This window comes from Macrotis lagotis, chromosome 2 (assembly GCF_037893015.1).
Source record: "Macrotis lagotis isolate mMagLag1 chromosome 2, bilby.v1.9.chrom.fasta, whole genome shotgun sequence".
NCBI classification, from domain to species: domain Eukaryota; kingdom Metazoa; phylum Chordata; class Mammalia; order Peramelemorphia; family Peramelidae; genus Macrotis; species Macrotis lagotis.
The window spans coordinates 121,851,643-121,871,231 of record NC_133659.1 but is presented as its reverse complement, the minus strand read 5'-3'; the positions used below and the strand labels follow the sequence as shown (position 1 = coordinate 121,871,231).

The window sequence follows — 19,589 nt, the reverse complement described above, 5'->3', positions numbered from 1 at the left end:
ATACTCTTTTATTTTTCTGCCACTGAAGAAGGCTTTATAATGAAATGAATTCATTCTAACATTACAGAACTATCTTCATATAGAGGTATGGAAAAGAAACACACACACCTACACACCTACACACACCTACACACCTACACACACACACACACAAACACACACACATACACACACACCCATCTCTCTCTCTCTCTCTTTCTCTCTCTCTCTCTCTCTCTCTCTCTCTCTCTCTCTCAAAATCTGAGTCTCAGGAGAATTAAGAAATACCTTGACAAATAGCTAATTTTATGAAATAAAAAGTTTTTAGCACATTCCCAGAAAAGTAATTACTCCCATCTGGATCCTAAAAACTTGCAGAGGGTCTCTGATTTCAAACAAAACAAGCAAATATTTAATAGAAACTCTTCCTTTTGTTTTTGTAGCATGTACAGTAAAGTAAAACTGAAGAAACCAAAAACAAATGTATATCATAGATATATATAACACAGGAATACATTCTTAGAGAGTACTTGTATGTGATTAAGTAACAAAATCAATCTTAGCCATTCCCTCATGGATAAAAAGTCAAAATATACTAAAACAAAAGAGGAGGATCATATTTTCACTATGTACCACACAGCATTACTGTAAGAAAAGTGCTTCGCATACTATACAGCTATAATCTAACAAACAGTTCACATCTGTACAGTGATTGGAGTAGCAGTCCTAGTCATTCTTTACTATACTCAACTACTGACAACCATATGAAAGACTATTTAGTCACTAATAATAAAAGAAATTCAGATAACCACAACTATGTGGTTTTACCTCACCTCCAGAAAATATGCAAAGAGGACAAGTTAGAAATAATTAAAGTTGGAGGCTGTGGAAAAAGAGGCACAATGTGCTATTGATGGAGCTGTAAATTGGTTCGAATATTTTGAAAGGCAATTTAGAATTATGCAAGGAATTAAAATGTCTTTACCCCATAATTCATATTCAAATGTTAGACATCTACACCAAGAATAACTGAAAAAAAGGCCCATATACATTAAAATATTTATATCAGCACTTTTTATACCAGCGAAGAACTAGAAATGAAGAAAAGAGTAGATGCCCACAGGTTTTAGACTGGCTAAATAAACTGTGGTATGTCAATAATGTACTGCAGTGTTAAAAAGAAAGGATTACTTCAATGACCACAGAGAAGCATGGAATGACTCTTATCAACTGATGCAAAGTTAATGTAAACCTCATTAAATACAGTCCACATATCAAGCGCTGATGCTTGGGGAAAGGGAAAGTAATGGGGAGAGGAGAAAAAGTCCATCAGCCCTCTCACTCTCTGGAATATATAGTCTTTTTTTTTGGTTGCCCTCTCACTCTCAGAAGAGGAAACAACCCCTATATAGCAAAGTTCAGCTGCAAGGTGGAGGGAAAGGTCTAGAATGCCTAAGGATGCAATGGTGGGGCAGCTGGCAAAGCCCAAGAGGAGCTTGGGTGCCATGGGAGCTTAACCAGGATTGCTCCGACGTCTATATGCATGGCAGGGCAACGGATTGATAAGGCCTGTATGTCCTCCAAAGATGGAAGATGGTCAAGCTCAGATTATCCCAGCCAAGTGAGCAGTCAGGTCATTCTTCTTGCTGTGCTCTATGTAATCTGGACAGCCCAAAGGAAAGGCATGAACCTTATCTAGAGGTTTTTAAGACTAACTGATCAGAGTATTGCCTCAGGTGAGTACACTAGTTTTTCAACTGCCAGTAGAATCTGGGTACCATACTTCCCAGATATTTCACAAAGACTGAAGTGCTCTGATCAAGAAAAAAACCTGTATGACAAGCAGCACATTTCAAAGTATTTCTCAGAGAAATGGTACAGAATAATCTCTCTATACTTCAATTTAATATGAAAACTGCCTGGGTAATTATAATTATTATCACATATAGTTACAATAGGTAATTACATTATTACAATACAAATTATATATCAGATTAGCTACTGTACTACAGCAAATCAAAAAAATTGTGCAGTCTGTTATCATCTATTATCCTAGAGATTACCCCAGAACAGGCAGTGCAGCAGAATTAAAAGAACCCAGGAATTGGGTTTGAAATTTAGTCTTTTCTGAGCTAACCTCTGTGACTCTCAGGTAGCTTATCTGTAAAATGGAGAAGATCTTCATTATGTATCACACAGAATTACTATAAGGAAAGTGTTTTTGCACTAAAAACAACAAAAGCACTAAAACAACAAAAGCAGTTCACATTTGTACAGGACAGTGGTCCCAGATCATTCTCTATTAGTCATTCTTTAATTTTTAATCGACCTACAACATATTCCCAACTCAAGTTGTAGTCTTGTCCTAATTAACAAGAATCTCCCACTGTAGCATTTCCTTATATGTAATGGCAGCAGAAGATGAAGGTATTGTGGTATTATGTTCCCAGTGGCAAGGTGAGTCAATAAGCATTAATGAGGTTTACAAAGGCTCCAGGGAGGATTCATAATTTTGGCACATTCTCTTTCCTGGACCAGAGTTAGTGACACATTTTCTTATATTTGTGCAACCTTTTCTTTCTAAAAGCTACCCTCATCTGATCTATAATTTCTATCTCCTAATTCCAAACTCTGACCACAACCTCCTACTATTTACCTTTCTTGTTCATAGTCTATCTCTCTTCTTTCAACCTATCTCCTCATTCCAAAACAGCTTCACATTATCATTTCTGAACCTAAAGTGATTAGCCATTTGACATTTATAGACTACTTCCCTAAAGATCTTTGACCTTGATATTCTTTCTCCTGCGCCCTCCATTCCTTTACTCCGCGCATCCTTTTTGTCAGGCCCAAATTCTCATCCTTGGATAACTCATACTATTCAATGTTTCTATTGCTAAATAGCTTGAGTAAGGGGGCGGCTAGGTGGTGCAGTGAATACAGCACTGGCCCTGGAGTCAAGAATACCTGAGTTCAAATCCAGTCTCAGACACTTAATAATTACCTAGCTGTGTGGCCTGGGGCAAGACATTTAACCCCATTTACCTTGCAAAAAAAAAAAAAGAACAAACCTAAATAGCTTGAGTGTTTGCTGAAAAATCAGGTCAATTTTGCTGGACAAGTTCTATATAAATAACTCCAATTGAGCCCTCTCTAACTGCTGTGTAGGTTATACCACTAGATTTAGTGTCAGGTAGACATGGGTTCAAATTCCATTTTGGTCACTTAATAGTTTTGTGATCCTAGTCAAATCACTTATTATCGGACCTTAAGTTTCTTTCTCTATAAAATGAGAGTTGTAATTTATTACCTCAAGTCCCTTCCAGTTCTCAATTTATGATCTATGATCTACAATGCTTAACAATCCTTCTCTTCTAAACTACTGACGTTCATTCTTCACAATAATTGTACTAAACTTTTTTTTTTTAATAGAGGCCAAGGAGTAGAGAAAACTGGAGGGGGGGTAAGCACCAATGACTGCATTGGCATATAGAATTCTTGATGAAGAAATGAACTCTTTTGTTAAATATTGTCATACTATCACAAAAATATTATAGTATTTTTAAAATATATCTAGAAAACAAAAGTAAAACCAGTGAAAATGAACTTGGTTTATGTTTTATGGATATTAAATTGGAATAAATCATTTGAGGAAGAGATTAGAGGGAAGAGATGACTTAGAAGATCAATATGCCTTCTGATCTACCATGTCATGCCATACTATACCATATCAGTAGTAACTTGGAGAGGGGGAATATGGGATACATATAATGGGAGGTTCAAATGTCAGTGGTATGATAAAACACAATATCTGCTGCAGACAAAACTATAAATTCTATTCTATCAAAAAAATTATCAAAGCAAGAACAAAAGATTCTTTTAAATTATTCTGAAATAGGGGCAGCTAGGTGGTACAGTGGATAGAGCACTGGCCATGGAGTCAGGAAGACCTGAGTTCAAATCTGCCCTCAGACACATAATAATTACCTAGCTGTGTGACCTTGGGCAAGTTACTTAACCCCACTGCCTCGCAAAATAAATAGATATCTATTAGATAGATAGATAGATAGATAGATAGATAGATGAATGACTAAATTAATAAATAAATTGTTCTGAGGTGCAGGGGAAAAAAAGAAAAGTCAAACTATCTACTCTCTCCCTCCATTTCTGTACAACTCCAACCAAATGATTTTTTACCTCTTTCAATAAAAATATCACTGGCAAATCTTCAGTCTGTTGTGATTTTGATTAATGAAAAATATGAATTTCCAAATGTGATGTTTAGACAGTCACTTTACAATAACACTACTAGTGGGCACCTCTATCACATAAACATAAAATTTTGTTCTTTTGAAATTAAAAAGATCAACAGTCTTTAAAAAGTTGAGAAATGCATGCCAAAATTAAGCTAAATGGCAATTTAATCAAAGAAATTTAAAAATACTTGAACACAATGCTTGCATGAAATTCCTAAATGTTCTCTGTGCCACAGTGTTTTATCATACTCCATCAAAACAAACAAAAAACACATGACAGAAACATGACAGTGTCTTGACTGATTAAAGTACATCTCCTTGGCATTATTCTACTATCACCAAGCACAAGTCAGAATATAAATGCAAATATATTTTAAAATGTACCTTTAAAAGAACAACTCCTGGGATAGGAACATGTATTTGAAGCACTCATTTTACATAACTTATAAAGTAAATTTTATACTGAAAGTCAACTATTTTTATAATAATCAAAATTACATCTTATGCCTTTGTTCCAACAAGCCTGCAGAGCCCAGTTTGTGATTGTAAGGTTAAATGGATAAAGACTTCTAACACTTTTCCTTCTTTCAAGAATCTATGAAAATCCCTTACCCAATAAACCAGGGCTGTCCAAAATGCAGCCCACAGGTGGCAAGTGGAACACAATGTGATTTTATGTAACCCCCTGTGGGTTTACTAAATGATTTAGTAAACAAAGCCAAGCTACCACAGAGCTCTCACTAAAATGGGAAATCAAAATATGTTGTCTGTTGCTATGAACAATATAATATGACATTATCATGATCTCCAAAAACTCAACCCTTTTATTTTTCCTAAGCCATACACTAAAGTTATTTCTTAAGTTACTAAAAAAAAAAAAATGAGGGCAGTGTTGTGTGCCCCAAAAGAAAAAAACTGCATGAGTCTACAATGTTGTCATTTCCCTTTTAAAATAAAGAGCAATGAGAAACCAAGTTGCCCTGTAATTCATGGATCTGGATTCAGATAAATGTTACTGACTACTTCTATCTATCCACTTTTGACTGACAGTAGACAGATAATATCCCTAAAAAGTCAATGAAAGGGTTAGTATGGGACCAGAAATCAAAGAATGCTGAAAATGAGGAATGTCAATTCTGTACAGTCCCTGCTTATCAGTAATAATTGCTAACATATGTATCATGAATTTACACTCACAGGCAAAAAGAGCAAGAAGAGATTTTTAAAAATTTGATGTCATAATAAATGTTTTGTATTCTTGCCTAATGTCCATTAACACAATTGGGAGGCTAGTAATATAGTATTATTTATAAGGTTACATTTTCCACTGCTATTGAAGTTCTCAAATTTATTACTGAACTAATGTCTCCAGGCTACAAGTATTTATTTTGAATGCCACAAGACAAAGGGGTCAATTTTATCCATTAATACAAAAGCATTCCTTAGAGAACAAGCACTTCTTACCTGTGTGTCTTTTGGATTCTGGCCTTTAGGACTCCTGTTGTCTTTGCTTTCATCCACTCCTCTGAGAACACTAATGAAATCTTTCTTGGTGACAGTTGACATCAATTTTGCACGTTTTCTCACAGAACCTCCAACTTCTTTCATTTTTTCATCAACATTCTTCTGGTGCTTCCGAACAGCATTGAATAATTGCACCACACCCCTGTAGATTAGGCAAGCCCCACCCCCTTCTAATTAAGTAATAATAAAAGGTGATTACAACCAGAAAACTGTACTTAGGTGCATTTAAAAATAATTCTTTCTACCAAGTCAAAATTTGGTGCTAATAAAAAATGAAAATCACAACTAGAATGGTTTTCAAAGTAGAAATGGTATGCTGTTAACACTTTAACATATGACCAACGTTCTGTTCCAATATTCTTCAGGAGAACCCATGTTCAACCTGATGAGTCTTTCTAATCCACTTAGTATGATAATAGAGCTTAGACCTTGGTCAGATCTGTCTGTCTGATTTAACTAGACATGTTGCTGCCTCCTTGCTGGAAAGGTAATGGAACTTCCTAATTGGCTTCAAATAACTAGTGTTGCCATGAAAATGACTGACAACAGAAATCTTGCAGGAGGAATTTCCTCCCTTTGTTGTCTCTAAATGGCTCAACCTCTCTATTTGAGATTCTTTCCACATATAGTCCTTGGACTTGGACTTTTAGAGTAGAGATCTGGAGATAGGGAGAATAAGAAATTTGTCTCCCTATCTCCATATCAAAAGTTATGGCTATGATAGATAGAATTACCCCAGGGAAGACTAAGATTTTTGTTCCAGCTGTTTTTCTGTTCCTTTTCTAAGTAATGTCAGTGGGTGGCTACAGACATTGAGAAATGAACCTTTCTAGCCTTGGAAGTAACCTAACAGGTAGTCCTGAATTCAAGAGCTAGGCACTAGACAATTAGAGGAAAAAATACTTCCAGAACAGCATGCTTTCTGGTAGAAAAAAGTATCACCAAAAAGGGGGATCCTGTACCAGAAAGGTTGTCATGTGTAGGTAGATTTGGACCCTATCAACCCTCCATAAAAATGAATACAGATTGCTGAGATAGTGCTGTTATGAGGAAATGAGAAATATTTGTTAAGTGATCCTACAAGGGTCTTTATTTCCTGAAGAGCTGGACACAACAGACTTAGAATTCTAGTGATTTATATCTCTGTGTTTCTACTCCTCTCTGAACCCTTTTTGTTTTATACATTTTCTCTGGCTGAGGAAATAAAAATTGGTCCATTCCCAAGACATCTATTGTTCACTGTATACCTTTTTGAGAAAAGACTCTGTCACCCACACATGAGTCATACAGCCAAGCTTTTCTTTAGAGAATTTCCTGGAGAAATAGTGATGAGGCATTAACAAGCAAAAAAAAATTAGAACCTTTTAGGTCAGGTCCCCAGAATCGAATCTAGTCTATGAGAATCAGTCACCTGAGGGGATGAGGATGAGTAGGTTTGAGACAAGGAGTAAAAGACATTTCTTCACTGATTTCCTAAACACAATTCATTAAGCAAAGGGCTTTATTAGATATGTGCTGTAACTTAATAATGTTAACCATGAATTTCTATATTGTCCTTTAGGTCATCCCCAATTTAGCTTTGGAAATTGTAGTAATATAAAATTCACAAATTTAGAGTATTCCAGGGGACACTTGTTTCAAAAAGATGAGTCTACAATTTCAAAAAAATAAATCTGGTTTATAGTTTAAAGTGCAGTGTTTAAATTTTTATTTTAAATGTTTTCCCCCTACTTGGGTATTTGTGTTTGTTTTTCTGAGGTGAATGGGCATTTTTAGAAATCATTTCTGCGAATTCTTTTGGCTAGGTGAATGAGTGTCCTAGGGAAATGAGCTGCCACTATTCCAATGGATCATCTCAGACACCACTTACATGATATCAATTCCATATCTACATTAAGGCTTGTATTCACTCCCATCTCTCTAACCAACTAGCTATTGCTCTAAGTTTGGGCTCTTATCACCTCTCACCTGTCCTATCATAATAGGCTCCCAATTGGCCTTGCTATTTCATGTTGCCTCCTTCTCCAACCTATATTCCATACAACTTCCAAAGTGACATTTTTTTGATAAGGCAAAGGACTGACCATGCTACTATCTCCTTCTCAAAAAACTCTAATGGTTCCCTATTACCTCTATTTCTTAGAATGAACTCCTGCCACAACAGCCTCTTCCTTCAAGACCCAAGATGAATCTTACATGAAACTTTTTCTGATCCCTCCTACCCCTCCTTGCTCATGCCCTCTCCCTCTTACTGCTTTAGGTATATTATTCTTTTTACATTTATATTTATTTTATCTATATGTTCTTGTGGTCTCCCCTGTTATAAAAGGAAATGATTGGCCTGGCCACTGCTTCAACAAGAAGACTTTGTGAGGAATTTACCAATTAGAGGAAGGGGGTCACAGGAATCTTGTAGGTGAGAAGGTTGTCAGAAAGGAGGGGAAAATTCTGAGATTCAGGAACAGAGCAGGATAACTATGTATTATTCTCCTCATGTATGCTCCAGTCTAGTTAATCCTCTAGCCTTCTTCCTATTCAGACAGCATTCTAATTCTCATCTTTATGCCTTTGCTCAGAGCATCCTCCAGGTATAGAGAGCATTCCATGCTCACCTCCGTCTCTCAGAATCCCTAGTTTCCATCAAAGCTCAGGCCCAATGTGTGACATGATTGTTCATATATAGCCATTATCAGATTGATTGGGGGTGGGGGGGCAGGAAAGACAGAAGAGAGAAAAATTTGGAACTCTAAAATCTTTACAAAAACTTAATGTTGAAAACTCTTTACATGTAACTAAAAAAAGTAAAAGACAAAAAAGCAAGAAAGGTATGATAGTTCATAGTTTAAAAAAGAGCTCAGATTCAGCAGCACTTTTTGTGTGAGGTCTTCTTTCCTGATCCTTCTAGTTGATAACATCTTCTCTTCACTTTCACATTGCCTGGGTGTTTAATTTGCTTATATTTATAATATACATGTTGTCTCTTGCATAGAAAATTAAATTCCTAGAGGGCAAAAGACTATCATTTTTTATAGTTGCTGTTTCTCCAATCTCACAAATAATTGGTGTTTCATAAATGCTTGCTGTCTGATTTAAGGTGGGGGGTGGGGAATCACTGTTAATAAACACGGTATAGAGAAAATGGGAATCTTTTCCTCAAAAAAGAAAAAAAAAATCTTCAATGATTCCATGAATGAATGGATTAAAAAAGAAACTCATTATTACTGGTTCTAGTTCCACTCTAGCACAAATTACAATCTCTCTACAATCTCTTCTTATCTTGTGGCATTATCATCCATGTCATCATATAAATCCTTCAAGGACTGATTCTACTGCCTCAAAGAATGCATCTATTTAATAGTATTTTCAGGCTGAGGACAGCCCTCAAGTTCACTCATCTGTTACTCTTGACTCATCTATCTATCCTTTTAACCCTTTATCCAGTTATATCTACTCAATGAGGTACTTTGCCTTAATTTAAGTCACTACTGGTATCATGCTATAAAGTACTTATACTTAACACATGTCTTTTGGTTTCCTAGTAATTCTCAGTCTTTTGCAGACATGATTCTTAGAGAATTTACAAAGGAAAGTCAAGGGTTAAAAATGAGACTTCTGTATCAGTGGGCAGCCCAAATAGCATATATGGTCATTGTATTGTAGAGGAATTTAGGTGGTACAATGCATAGAACTCTAGATCTAAAGTCAGGAGGAGCTACATTCAAATCCAGCATCAGTAAATTTCGTTAACTAAAATATAACACACGAACAAACAAACAAAAACCCCAAACCTAGCATCAGGAATTTAATAGTTGTAAGATACAAGGAAATCACTTCACCTTTGCCTCACTCAGGTTCTTAAACTGTAAAATGACGATAAGCACCCAATATTATTGTTGTGAAGATCAAATAATATTTCTAAGTCCTTAGTAGTGCTTAACACACAGTAGATGCTAAAAAATGATTATTTTCTTCTCTTCCTCCTGTCCCTTTCCATTTTCATAAACATAATTCATAAATCCAAAAACCAGAACAAATTATAAAAAAAAATTGGGATTGATGAAAATGATAGGTATTTTCCCCAATTTAATGCAACCTAAACTTCTTCTCCTACTTCTATTCAATTCTTGGTCCAGCAATCTTACTTTATAGAACTTATATGCTAATGGTTATCTATTCAACCACATATTCTTCATCTTTACAAAATGACTACAGATTTCACACTAGCAGCTGTCACATAATTATTTATTATTTAAACAAATACATGGCTGACACTTTAGTTAAGGAGATACTTTAAAGATGCACTTGTTGCTTCAGGTTTTTTAAGAAATAAAAATCAAATAAATCCAAAAAGACCTCATATTCTCCACACCTCTTAACTGTGTGAAAGGTGTATGAAAACCTTTCTACTCCCTTTTCATATTTTTGATAATGACAGTCTTACTGGATGTATAGGTTACTTGAAAAGATTTTATAAAGATGAGAGAATATGCATAAATTCTGGAAAGTTAGGTTCTGATTTCTTCTTGGTCATTTTGGGATCACTCTTAAAATTGGGCTTTTAAAAACAACCTAAAAACCAAGGCCTTAAAAATGGGATTTTCTATATATTTCTTTGGTATGTGGCTGTCCCTTTCCAACCACTCATCTTAGGTCATGAATACTTCTTCCACCCTTTCCAAGGTATCAGATTCTGAGACAGTAGAATAAAAATGTAGTGTTGTACTATTATCACTGATGAGATAGAAATGGTGATAAAATTTATTTCAATTATAATCTTTCTTATCCTCAATTCAACCCTCCTTTTAGTTACAGCTACAAAATCTCTTGTGAAGATGTTTCATCAAGGTTTCACATTGACCTCTTGGCAGATTTCTGGTCCTTTAAACCTATCTTTTCTAGCATGAGGAGATAGAATTTGTCAGTCTCTTAGATCTATCACACATCTCTGCTTAGCAAGGAAATGTGTTTACTAACTGAAACAGTTTTTTAGGATATTCTCCTTATTGTGGTTTGTATGTGGCTTTGTTAAATTTCTCGGAAAAAGTCATATAGTCAAAAATAGTAAATAGTCATCTTTTCTGTTCATTTCTCAATCCTCAGCTAACAGTTGGTTTAATCAGTTTGGGTGCAATGTAATTTTATGAGTTATTATATTTATAATATCATCCATATTTTTCTCCCTCTTTTGTTACTGAGTTTTGAACTCTGCTCTACCTTAGTAATCAGAGGTCTCTTTTTAAAATTTTTTAATAATTCTGTTACTTAGCTTTTCTGAATATTCTTCTCCAAGAAAGCAATGACATAATGATGCTTCTGAGTGGTGTACAAATCTTTGGCCTCTTTCTTAAAAACTGTCCCTATCTTCACAATGAAGTTAACAAATATCAAATTAATTATAACTTAAGCTTAGAGAATATTATCAAATTCTTCACAGAATTTCCCTACTTACCTTTTGATGTGTAAGTTAAAATTATATTTATGTTGATCTATGTTTTTACTCTCCATGAGCACTACATGAAAAAGGCAATTTAGTGTGTGAAAATATGATAAAAGTTAATAGATCATTTATGCAAGTGAGCACTAAACAAATTATCTATATTGTTGTCTAATATTTTCATAAAAAATTTTCATTAAGAAATCTTGTTAAATTTGGTTAAATACACTATCAAATAAACACTTATACATAAATCATTTGGCCCCTGGTAGTCAATTGTTAAGCATTAAATCTAATTAGAAACAGGTTACCTGCCCTAATTTTTAATATATCTATTTTAAAAAGCACAAAAACATTTTCTTACCTTGTAGCAATTCTCTGAAGATTTCTCTCTACTTCTTTGTCTTTGACAACATCTGGCTTCACTCTGCACATCATTTCCCACTCCCGTTTCTTATCAAGCTGTGTTATAAATATTGTTATGTGAAAGAACATTAGACATTTTTGAAAATATAGCATACTTTGATATGATACAATGAAAAGGGACAAAGGTAATAAATCACTTTTGGCAGTTTTTGTTGGGGTTTTAAAAAATTGCACTTTTAGGGGTTCAGCTCACAGGGCTTGTGGTTAGCACTCAGCTGTGTCATACAAAGACCCCAATACATTTCTGTCAGGGTCTTTGCTTCCTTGGATGGCAGGGGCCTGGAGGGTTGCCAGTATATTCAGTACGCCAAGGCAGACCAGGGTGTGATGAAAGTAACCCACATAAATTCAGCAGTCCTCTGGATGATCTAAGAACAAGTCAGACATGTCTGATGAAGGATCAAGGGTCGTACTATTCATCAAGTTTCAAAACAACAGCATTATGAGTATGTAGTGAAAGGACTTAGGGCAGGAGTACTCAACCTGTGCCATGAGTTGGCTTTTTTGAATCTCAAAACTTTGATAATTGTATTTTAATATAATTGCTTTCCTTTGTAATCCTGCACTTATTTTATTGTATGTATTTAAAAACATTATTCTGAGAAGGGCTCTGTTGTTTCTTCAGCTTGTCCAAAAGGTTCATAACAAAATAATGAATAAAAACCCCAGCACAGACATTCATCAAAATCTAGAATCATAAGTACTTTACAACTCTGAAAAACTGAAGTAGATCTGTTATTTCTTTGACTTGGAAGTTCACATTCAACAATGCAGGTCACAACTAACCTATGCTTGCCCATCCTGTGGGACTTCTTTGTCTTCTTATAAGTTTACCACAGGGAGGTCCTTCTATGTTTCAGAGACCTATGCTGATTTCTTCTGACATCATAAGGGTGTCATTGGGAGCTTCTGATAGTTCAACCATCCATCTTCTCTTGCCCTCACAAAGTTAAGTCTATCTTCTCTTCCTATCACACATTTCCCTATTCACTGACTCTTCTTCTTCAGTATTTATGTTTCAGTAGCATATTCCTGTTAAATTCACTTAAAAATTCTTCCTTAACTACTAAATTTTAGGACATATTGTCATGTCACAGAACAGTTATAATAATAATATTTAAAAGATGGGATTTTACTCCTTGGAAACCTGGGTTCATTAAAGAACTTTGCAATTTTCCATAGGCAATGATAGATTCTGATAAAAACAAATCAACACAATGTTCTTCCAATTGACAGGCAAGAAGAGATTCAGATTCTGTTCCCCTTAGCAAGAATGTAAAAACAAAATTTTCCTTTTAAAAAACAACAAAAAAAACTATAGAGAAGATGAGTCTAGTCAACTAGAAAAACAAATTGAGTAGACTCTATATGCAATATAAAAAATTTCAGCCATCATGCTATCTTAAATAAAGCAAGAAAGAGCCTTTTATATTACAATAAGTGGATTCTCTTTACATAATTACAATGCAACTGCAAAGCTGTCTTTCCCCAGGAGAAAGTTAATAGCATCTTTTGGAAAATTCAATAGTTTACATAGTTAATTATCATCAACTATGAAAGAGATTCAGGAAAAAAAACCTTCATAAAACTATGGTGTATTTATAATAGCCACCAGAATATAAATTCATGAGTTTATGACCCAGCTTTGGTCTCTGATCAAAGAATCACATTTTTTTTAAACTTCTACAGGCACTGATGCAATGAAAGGCAGATTCTGTTCAAGTTTATCTAGCAGGGAACAAGTCAAGTTTACAAAATTGTAAGCCACCTTTGATTTGTGGGAACTCATATTAATCTTACAAAATACATTTTCAACTCAAGAGCAACCTACCTGCTATCCTTTAGAATACAGTGTATTCAAAAGACCATTTCAGAATCAAGTTCAGGAAACATATACACAACTCAATGAATAACTTATTTATTGCCAAGAAGTAAATTTTAGCTCTAAACTGGGTCATTTTTAATATTTACAAATTTAAAACTGATAAATGTAACATTTCCTTGGAGTTTAATTTTTTATTCTTGAAGGATATTTTTAAAAGCCCAGCATGATCAACAGAGTACTTTAGTTATGTTCAAAATTGTGTTCACCAAATAAAAAACTATAATGTTAATTGATACTGATAAAATGTATAATAGACAATTTAATCTACAAGACAGCTGTAAGACACACCTGTTTTCTTTTCTCCAGTCTCTCTTGTTTTTCTTTCTCTTTTTCCTTCTCCAACTCCTTGTTTTTGATGAGGATTGTAGATTTATTTTTAGGAGTTTTTTTGTTAAGAATTTTAGCCATGGCATCTGCCCAGCCTGCATTAGTTCCAACATTAGAGTCTGCTGCACTTTCATTTTCTTTGTCATAAGTTATGGTTTCATCTTCATTATCACCTTCAACTGCTTCATCAGAAGAAAAATTGTCTTTGGCAACTCCCAAACTTCCAATAGAATCTGAAAAGAGAAGAAAACATACCAATCATTGATATTCTTGAAGATTCAGGGAATGTAGTCTATTATGAAAGCCTATCTAATGGAAGTATATAGACTGATTTCAGGATCAAGAATTTGAGCAGATGTGGGAAATCTTAGCTATACTCCCATCAAGTTTTCTAATAATGGTTAAAAATAATAAAATCAAACTAAAAACAATGAGATACTAAATTTGTATTTCTGGCCAGAGAAGGAAAATATTTTAGAAGAAACATTTGTTATATATGCTTGAATTTTCTGTATGTAATATACTATTCTTATGTTTTTAAAAATGGAGGTACTTAAGACATTAGATCCATGAACTTATTGTTTGACTTTGTAGATTTATGAAAATTCAATCATTCATTCATTCAAATGACAAACATCAAGAGCCTGCAGTTAAAAAAAAATTTTTAATCCTTTTTAGTTCCTGCCCTTGAGGAGCTTTCAGTTTGGAAGGTGGATACATATAAAACAAGTAAGAATGTGTGGCAATAACTCAAGTTGAGCATAAAGTACTCTGAGATCAGATGAGGCAGAAAGTTCTCCCAATAGGAGAACATTCTACTTCTGCTTATATTTGTCTAAGGATTTTAATCTGAAATGAAAGCTGTAACACTCATTTATGTGTTGGTCGTGGTCTGGGAATTGAAAAAAAGAAGACTGGAATAAAAGGAAAGGTAAACCAAACCTTCTATGTCACTAGCCAGTTATTAATACTTTGTTCAACATATCACCCCCAATACAATAAGGTTTGTTTTTCTCTAAGAAAGAACATCTAAAAACCCTTCAATAAAGTATTCTCTGTGCTGTTAATATAAACATTCCATATGAATATTAATTAATTCCTGGTTTTATAAAACCTTTCAGTTATGCTTTACTTTCCTTAAGAAAACCATCCAGAACTACTATCACAGTGCCAAATTATAGTCAACTTCCTAAAAAAGATAAAAAAATAAATTAGTCTATCTCATTGGAAGTAGAAGGAATACGGGACTTGAGTAATAAGACAAGGCTCTAAGCTCTGCCACTTACTAGCTGTTTGACTTTAGGCAAATTAATTAAATCTTTCTGGGACTCAGTTCCTTCACCTGTAAAATGGGAATAGAAGGGAGGGAGGGAGAGGGGGAGGGAAAGGGAGAGGGGGAGGGAGGGAGGGAGGGAGAGAGAGAGAAAGAGAGAGAGACAGAGAGAGAGAGCCAAATAAGATAATTTCGAAATTTCATTACAGATCTTTCCATGATTCTTTATCTGAGCTTTACACCACAGTCAGGTATAAAAATCAACAGCAACTTTCTGATTTTCATTATCTATAACAGGACTGTACAATCTTTTTTTTTAAGGTTTTGGTTTTTTTTTTGCAAGGCAAATGGGGTTAAGTGGCTTGCCCAAGACCACACAGCTAGACAATTAGTAAGTGTCTGAGACCGGATTTGAACCCAGGTACTCCTGACTCCAGGGCCCGTGCTTTATCCATTGTGCCACCTAGACACCCCTGGACTGTACAATCTTACTTTTAAAAGTTTTTATTGAAACAATAAACAATATATTTTGATTTACCATTTTAGCAAGAGCTCTGTGGTAGCTCAGCTTCCTTTACTAAAGCTTTTAGTAAACCCACAGGTGGCCACATAAAATCACCCTGTGGGTGGCATTTTGGATATCCCTGGTTTATAATAAAATGATGACAAGTAGTATTTAACAAATATGTAATTCACCAAGTTAAAGTAGTTTATGTTACTGCTATATAAATGCATTAGTAGTAATTACAAATGTTTAATTCACAAATATTCATTTATTTTCTTTTATACTGCCAATATGCAACTCACAATATAATTAAAACAAGAAATTTTAGTCCTTGCATAAAAATTCAATCAAAATTGCAATGAATCTTTTATACCATACATTCCCTCTAAAGGTACAGGGAGAAATCGTTTATACAGATTCTTACCAATGTACTCCTATGAATACTCTACAAAAGAAGCTAATCAACATTTCTCTAAAGCTTTTTCCACTTTTGAAGATACTTTCTGTAATGTGAACTGTTCATCTGCAAACCCTAAATCAAATTAAGCGTCAAGTATACATCCTTTTGCAATTTTTTTCCCTCACCTATATCATTTAATACCACTTTTTGCACATGGGTCATTAATGAAAATGTGATGTGGGTGATATGTATCCATCTTTCCAATACAACTCTAATTTTTCAGGGTTGGCATTACTTTAAGATTTGTAGCCATATACCACCATCATTATTAAAAAGATGGATTTTTTTTTTACTGCTAGACATCATTGAAAGGATTGTAATTTCTCAATTTCAGTCCAGTATGCTCCCTCTCTTCCTTCCATTCAATTTGGGACTCAGTTCACTAAGTATAGCATCTTTCCTAAAGGTATAACACAATGGACTGACTATAAAACTACAGGCCAAAACCTAGAAAATAAGCATTTTTTACTCCAATTAGTTTTTCCCATAGAGATCACTGGACTAATCTCCTTTGTATAATGGGAGATCCTATCAAAAAAGTCCTGAGATATTCTGTGGCTTGATGCAATCAACATGTATAAATACATATATCCTGAGGATTTCACCCTCTACAAAGGGACATGATTGTCAAGGGGAATGTTGAACAAGCTAACACATAGGAAATATACATATTTTTGCTTATTATCTAAACAGACAATAATCTACCAAGAGATTGGAAGTGCTGGGCTCTGAGAGCACCAAGCATCCCAATGTATGAATCTGACTACATCTCAATAGACAAGAAGGGGCCTATTACTGATGCAGAAGTCATATCAGAATTAGCTTTCTAAAAGCAATCCAACTATCAAATGGTATCAAATGGTATAGGCAAAGTTCAAGATCAGCATCAAGTTAGAATAAAGAGCAGGTGAAAAGCAGCTACTGAACAGGTTACCCTGACCTCTTCAAATGAAATGAGAGCCTTTTTTTAGTTGGTTTTATGGCATGTATTACCAAAAAATTACCTAGAGAAAAATCTACTAGTAAGAAGTCTTTCTGCAACCACTACAACATACATATGGAATTCACATACTATCTTTTTAATGAGTACTTATGTAGAAAACTAAAGGACACAATCTGCAGTTTAAGAATAAACATAAGGCTAACTAATTTGCTAATATTTATTTCCCACAGTCAAGGAGGATGTTTTCAAGACAAGAAATAGTAAATAGGCTTTTTTCTCTTCTTAGGTAGTAAGATCAAGTGATCCATTAAAAGATCATGACCATCATTTATAAATAGTCTAGAGCCTGAAAATAAAAAAATCCCTAACAAAACAGTTTCTGGCAAAATGTTAAAACTACAACACTGACACCTAGTGTTTTGTTTCAATCAATTCACAAATGGACTCATAAAACTATTCTTTTCTCACAATACTATTTGATAAAAGGTTCTCCTCATTTAACAAAATTTTTAAAAAAACAAGGAAATGAGAGCAGTCAATCTTTAGAGCTGAAATTCTCTTTTAGATCATCTAATCTAATGCCTTCATTTTACTGATGAGGAAATGAAATCCTAGAAAGAAAGTAAATAGGTTTTTTCTCTTTAGTAGCAAGATCAAGTGCCCCATTAAGAGATTACACCCATCATTTAGGAATATTCTAGTGCCTGAAAATCCCTGACAAAACAGCTTGCAAAAGTTGCTTAAAAAAACAAGAGAATGTGAATGACTATGTTCAGTTTTTTAAAACTCCTCTTATGTTTTTCCTTCCCATCCCATGTTTTTTTTCCTTTTCCCTCAGTCCTGATTCCTTTAACACAAATGACTAATTTTTATATGTTAATTAAAATATACACATACAACTTTTACCAGACTGTTCACTGTAGGGGGGGGGGGTTAGGGTGGTAGAAAAATGTGTAACTTACCTATAAAAGCATATATCCTTGAACTATTACAGTGTTTTCAAAAAACTTGTTTTGCAATTCCCTTGCCCCATACTTCAAATGCATAAAATAACTAAACTATCACTTAGTTACAAAATGATATTTGTCCTTCCATTATCAAAGAAGATAAAATTGGATTGGGCCATGCTAAGTTATGTCTCAACTTTCAGTCTCAACTTTCACCTCCACAGTCATCTAAGTCCAGTGGTAGGTCAGGTATGAATCAGGAGGACTGGACATAATCCTGGACCCAGGCAGATAATCCTGGACCCAGGCAATCATGATTAAGTGACTTGCCCAAGGTCACACCGTTAATAAGTGTCCAGTATCTGAGGTCGGATTTGAACTCTTGTCCTTCTGTAGGTCAGTGCTCTGTCCACTATACTACCAAGCTGCCCCCAAATACAAAATAACATCTTATGCAAATAGTTCTTGCTATTCATTCTTGAAAATTTCCTATTTTAAAAAGCTAGGTCTCTTTACAAATGGGGGGGGGATAAAGAAGCATGAGAAAGGAGGTTAATAAACACTATAAAAAAATTCTTATCCTGTAAATTCATGTCCTGGAAAACTATTTGCATCAATCACACTTATTACTCCCTTCAGAACTTTTTTAGGTTTTTTTTTAAAAGGTCTTAACTAGAGGCCATTGGGTAGATGCTGTTTATCCCTTTTGGGAATATTATAGAAGGATTCCTGATCAGGTATTGCTTGAACTCAATGATCTCAAAGGTCTTTTAAAACACTTTTAATTTCTTTGAAACTTGATTCTTCATGTACAAATAAAAGATCTTTACCTTTAGTTTTTCTAGTTTAGTTTTGTACAAATCTATATTTAAATAGAATACAACTGAGAAATGACTAAATGAGCTGGAGTAATTGAATGTCATGAATATTATTGTTCCTTAAGAAACAAATATAAAAACTAATTCAAAACTTGGGAAGACTTGTATAAATTGATGCAGGGAGAGATGAGCAAAACCTGACTTTAGAAAAAACTAGAAGTTCCAAAGGAGACATAAACAGTAAAGTTTTGACAGAAGTTGATGGGTTCATATGCAATCCTTTTTCATTCTTTTCATACTACTGTTTGTTGAAGATTAAATTAACAATAAAAAGATAATTTTGAAAAATGATTTTGTCCCTGCCCATTTCCACAGCCCTCTCCCAAAGATCATAGAGAATAAGAGAAATACTGCAGGACTGGAAAAGAGTAAATGGGTTTCCAGGTCCCCTCCCCCAAATTAAATAAAGAGAAAGTATAGGAGGAACCAATGAGCCTGAATTAAACCTCCAGTAAGGTTCTAATAATCCAATTAATGAACATGTAGGAAAATAAGCAGTGATCACAAAGAGTCAACAATGGCTTCATTAAAAAAAAAGAAAGAAAGAAAAAGGACATGAAAGCCTAACCTCATTTCCTTTTGGGACATGGTAACTATACTGGGAAGTCAAAGGAATGATATAAATAGTTTGCCTGGATATTACCAAAGCATTTGCAACTATTCTTGTTAAAAATACGGAAAGATAGGGGCGGCTAGGTGGCGCAGTGAATAGAGCACTGGCCTTGAAGTCAGGAGTACCTGAGTTCAAATCC

General features: G+C 34.5%; 1 protein-coding gene across 2 annotated transcripts in view; it reads right to left on the bottom strand.

Annotated features, from left to right (window-relative positions):
* RRP15 (ribosomal RNA processing 15 homolog) overlaps positions 1-19,589 on the bottom strand; it is a 64,664-nt gene that overhangs the window by 33,106 nt on the left and 11,969 nt on the right. For both annotated transcript variants that reach the window (XM_074222686.1, XM_074222687.1), the window contains exons 2-4: positions 13,793-14,064; positions 11,558-11,655; positions 5,700-5,901 (exon numbers count right to left, since the gene is read on the bottom strand). In XM_074222686.1, coding sequence (XP_074078787.1) covers positions 5,700-5,901; positions 11,558-11,655; positions 13,793-14,064 — 572 coding nt within the window. The remainder of the gene's footprint in view (positions 1-5,699; positions 5,902-11,557; positions 11,656-13,792; positions 14,065-19,589) is intronic.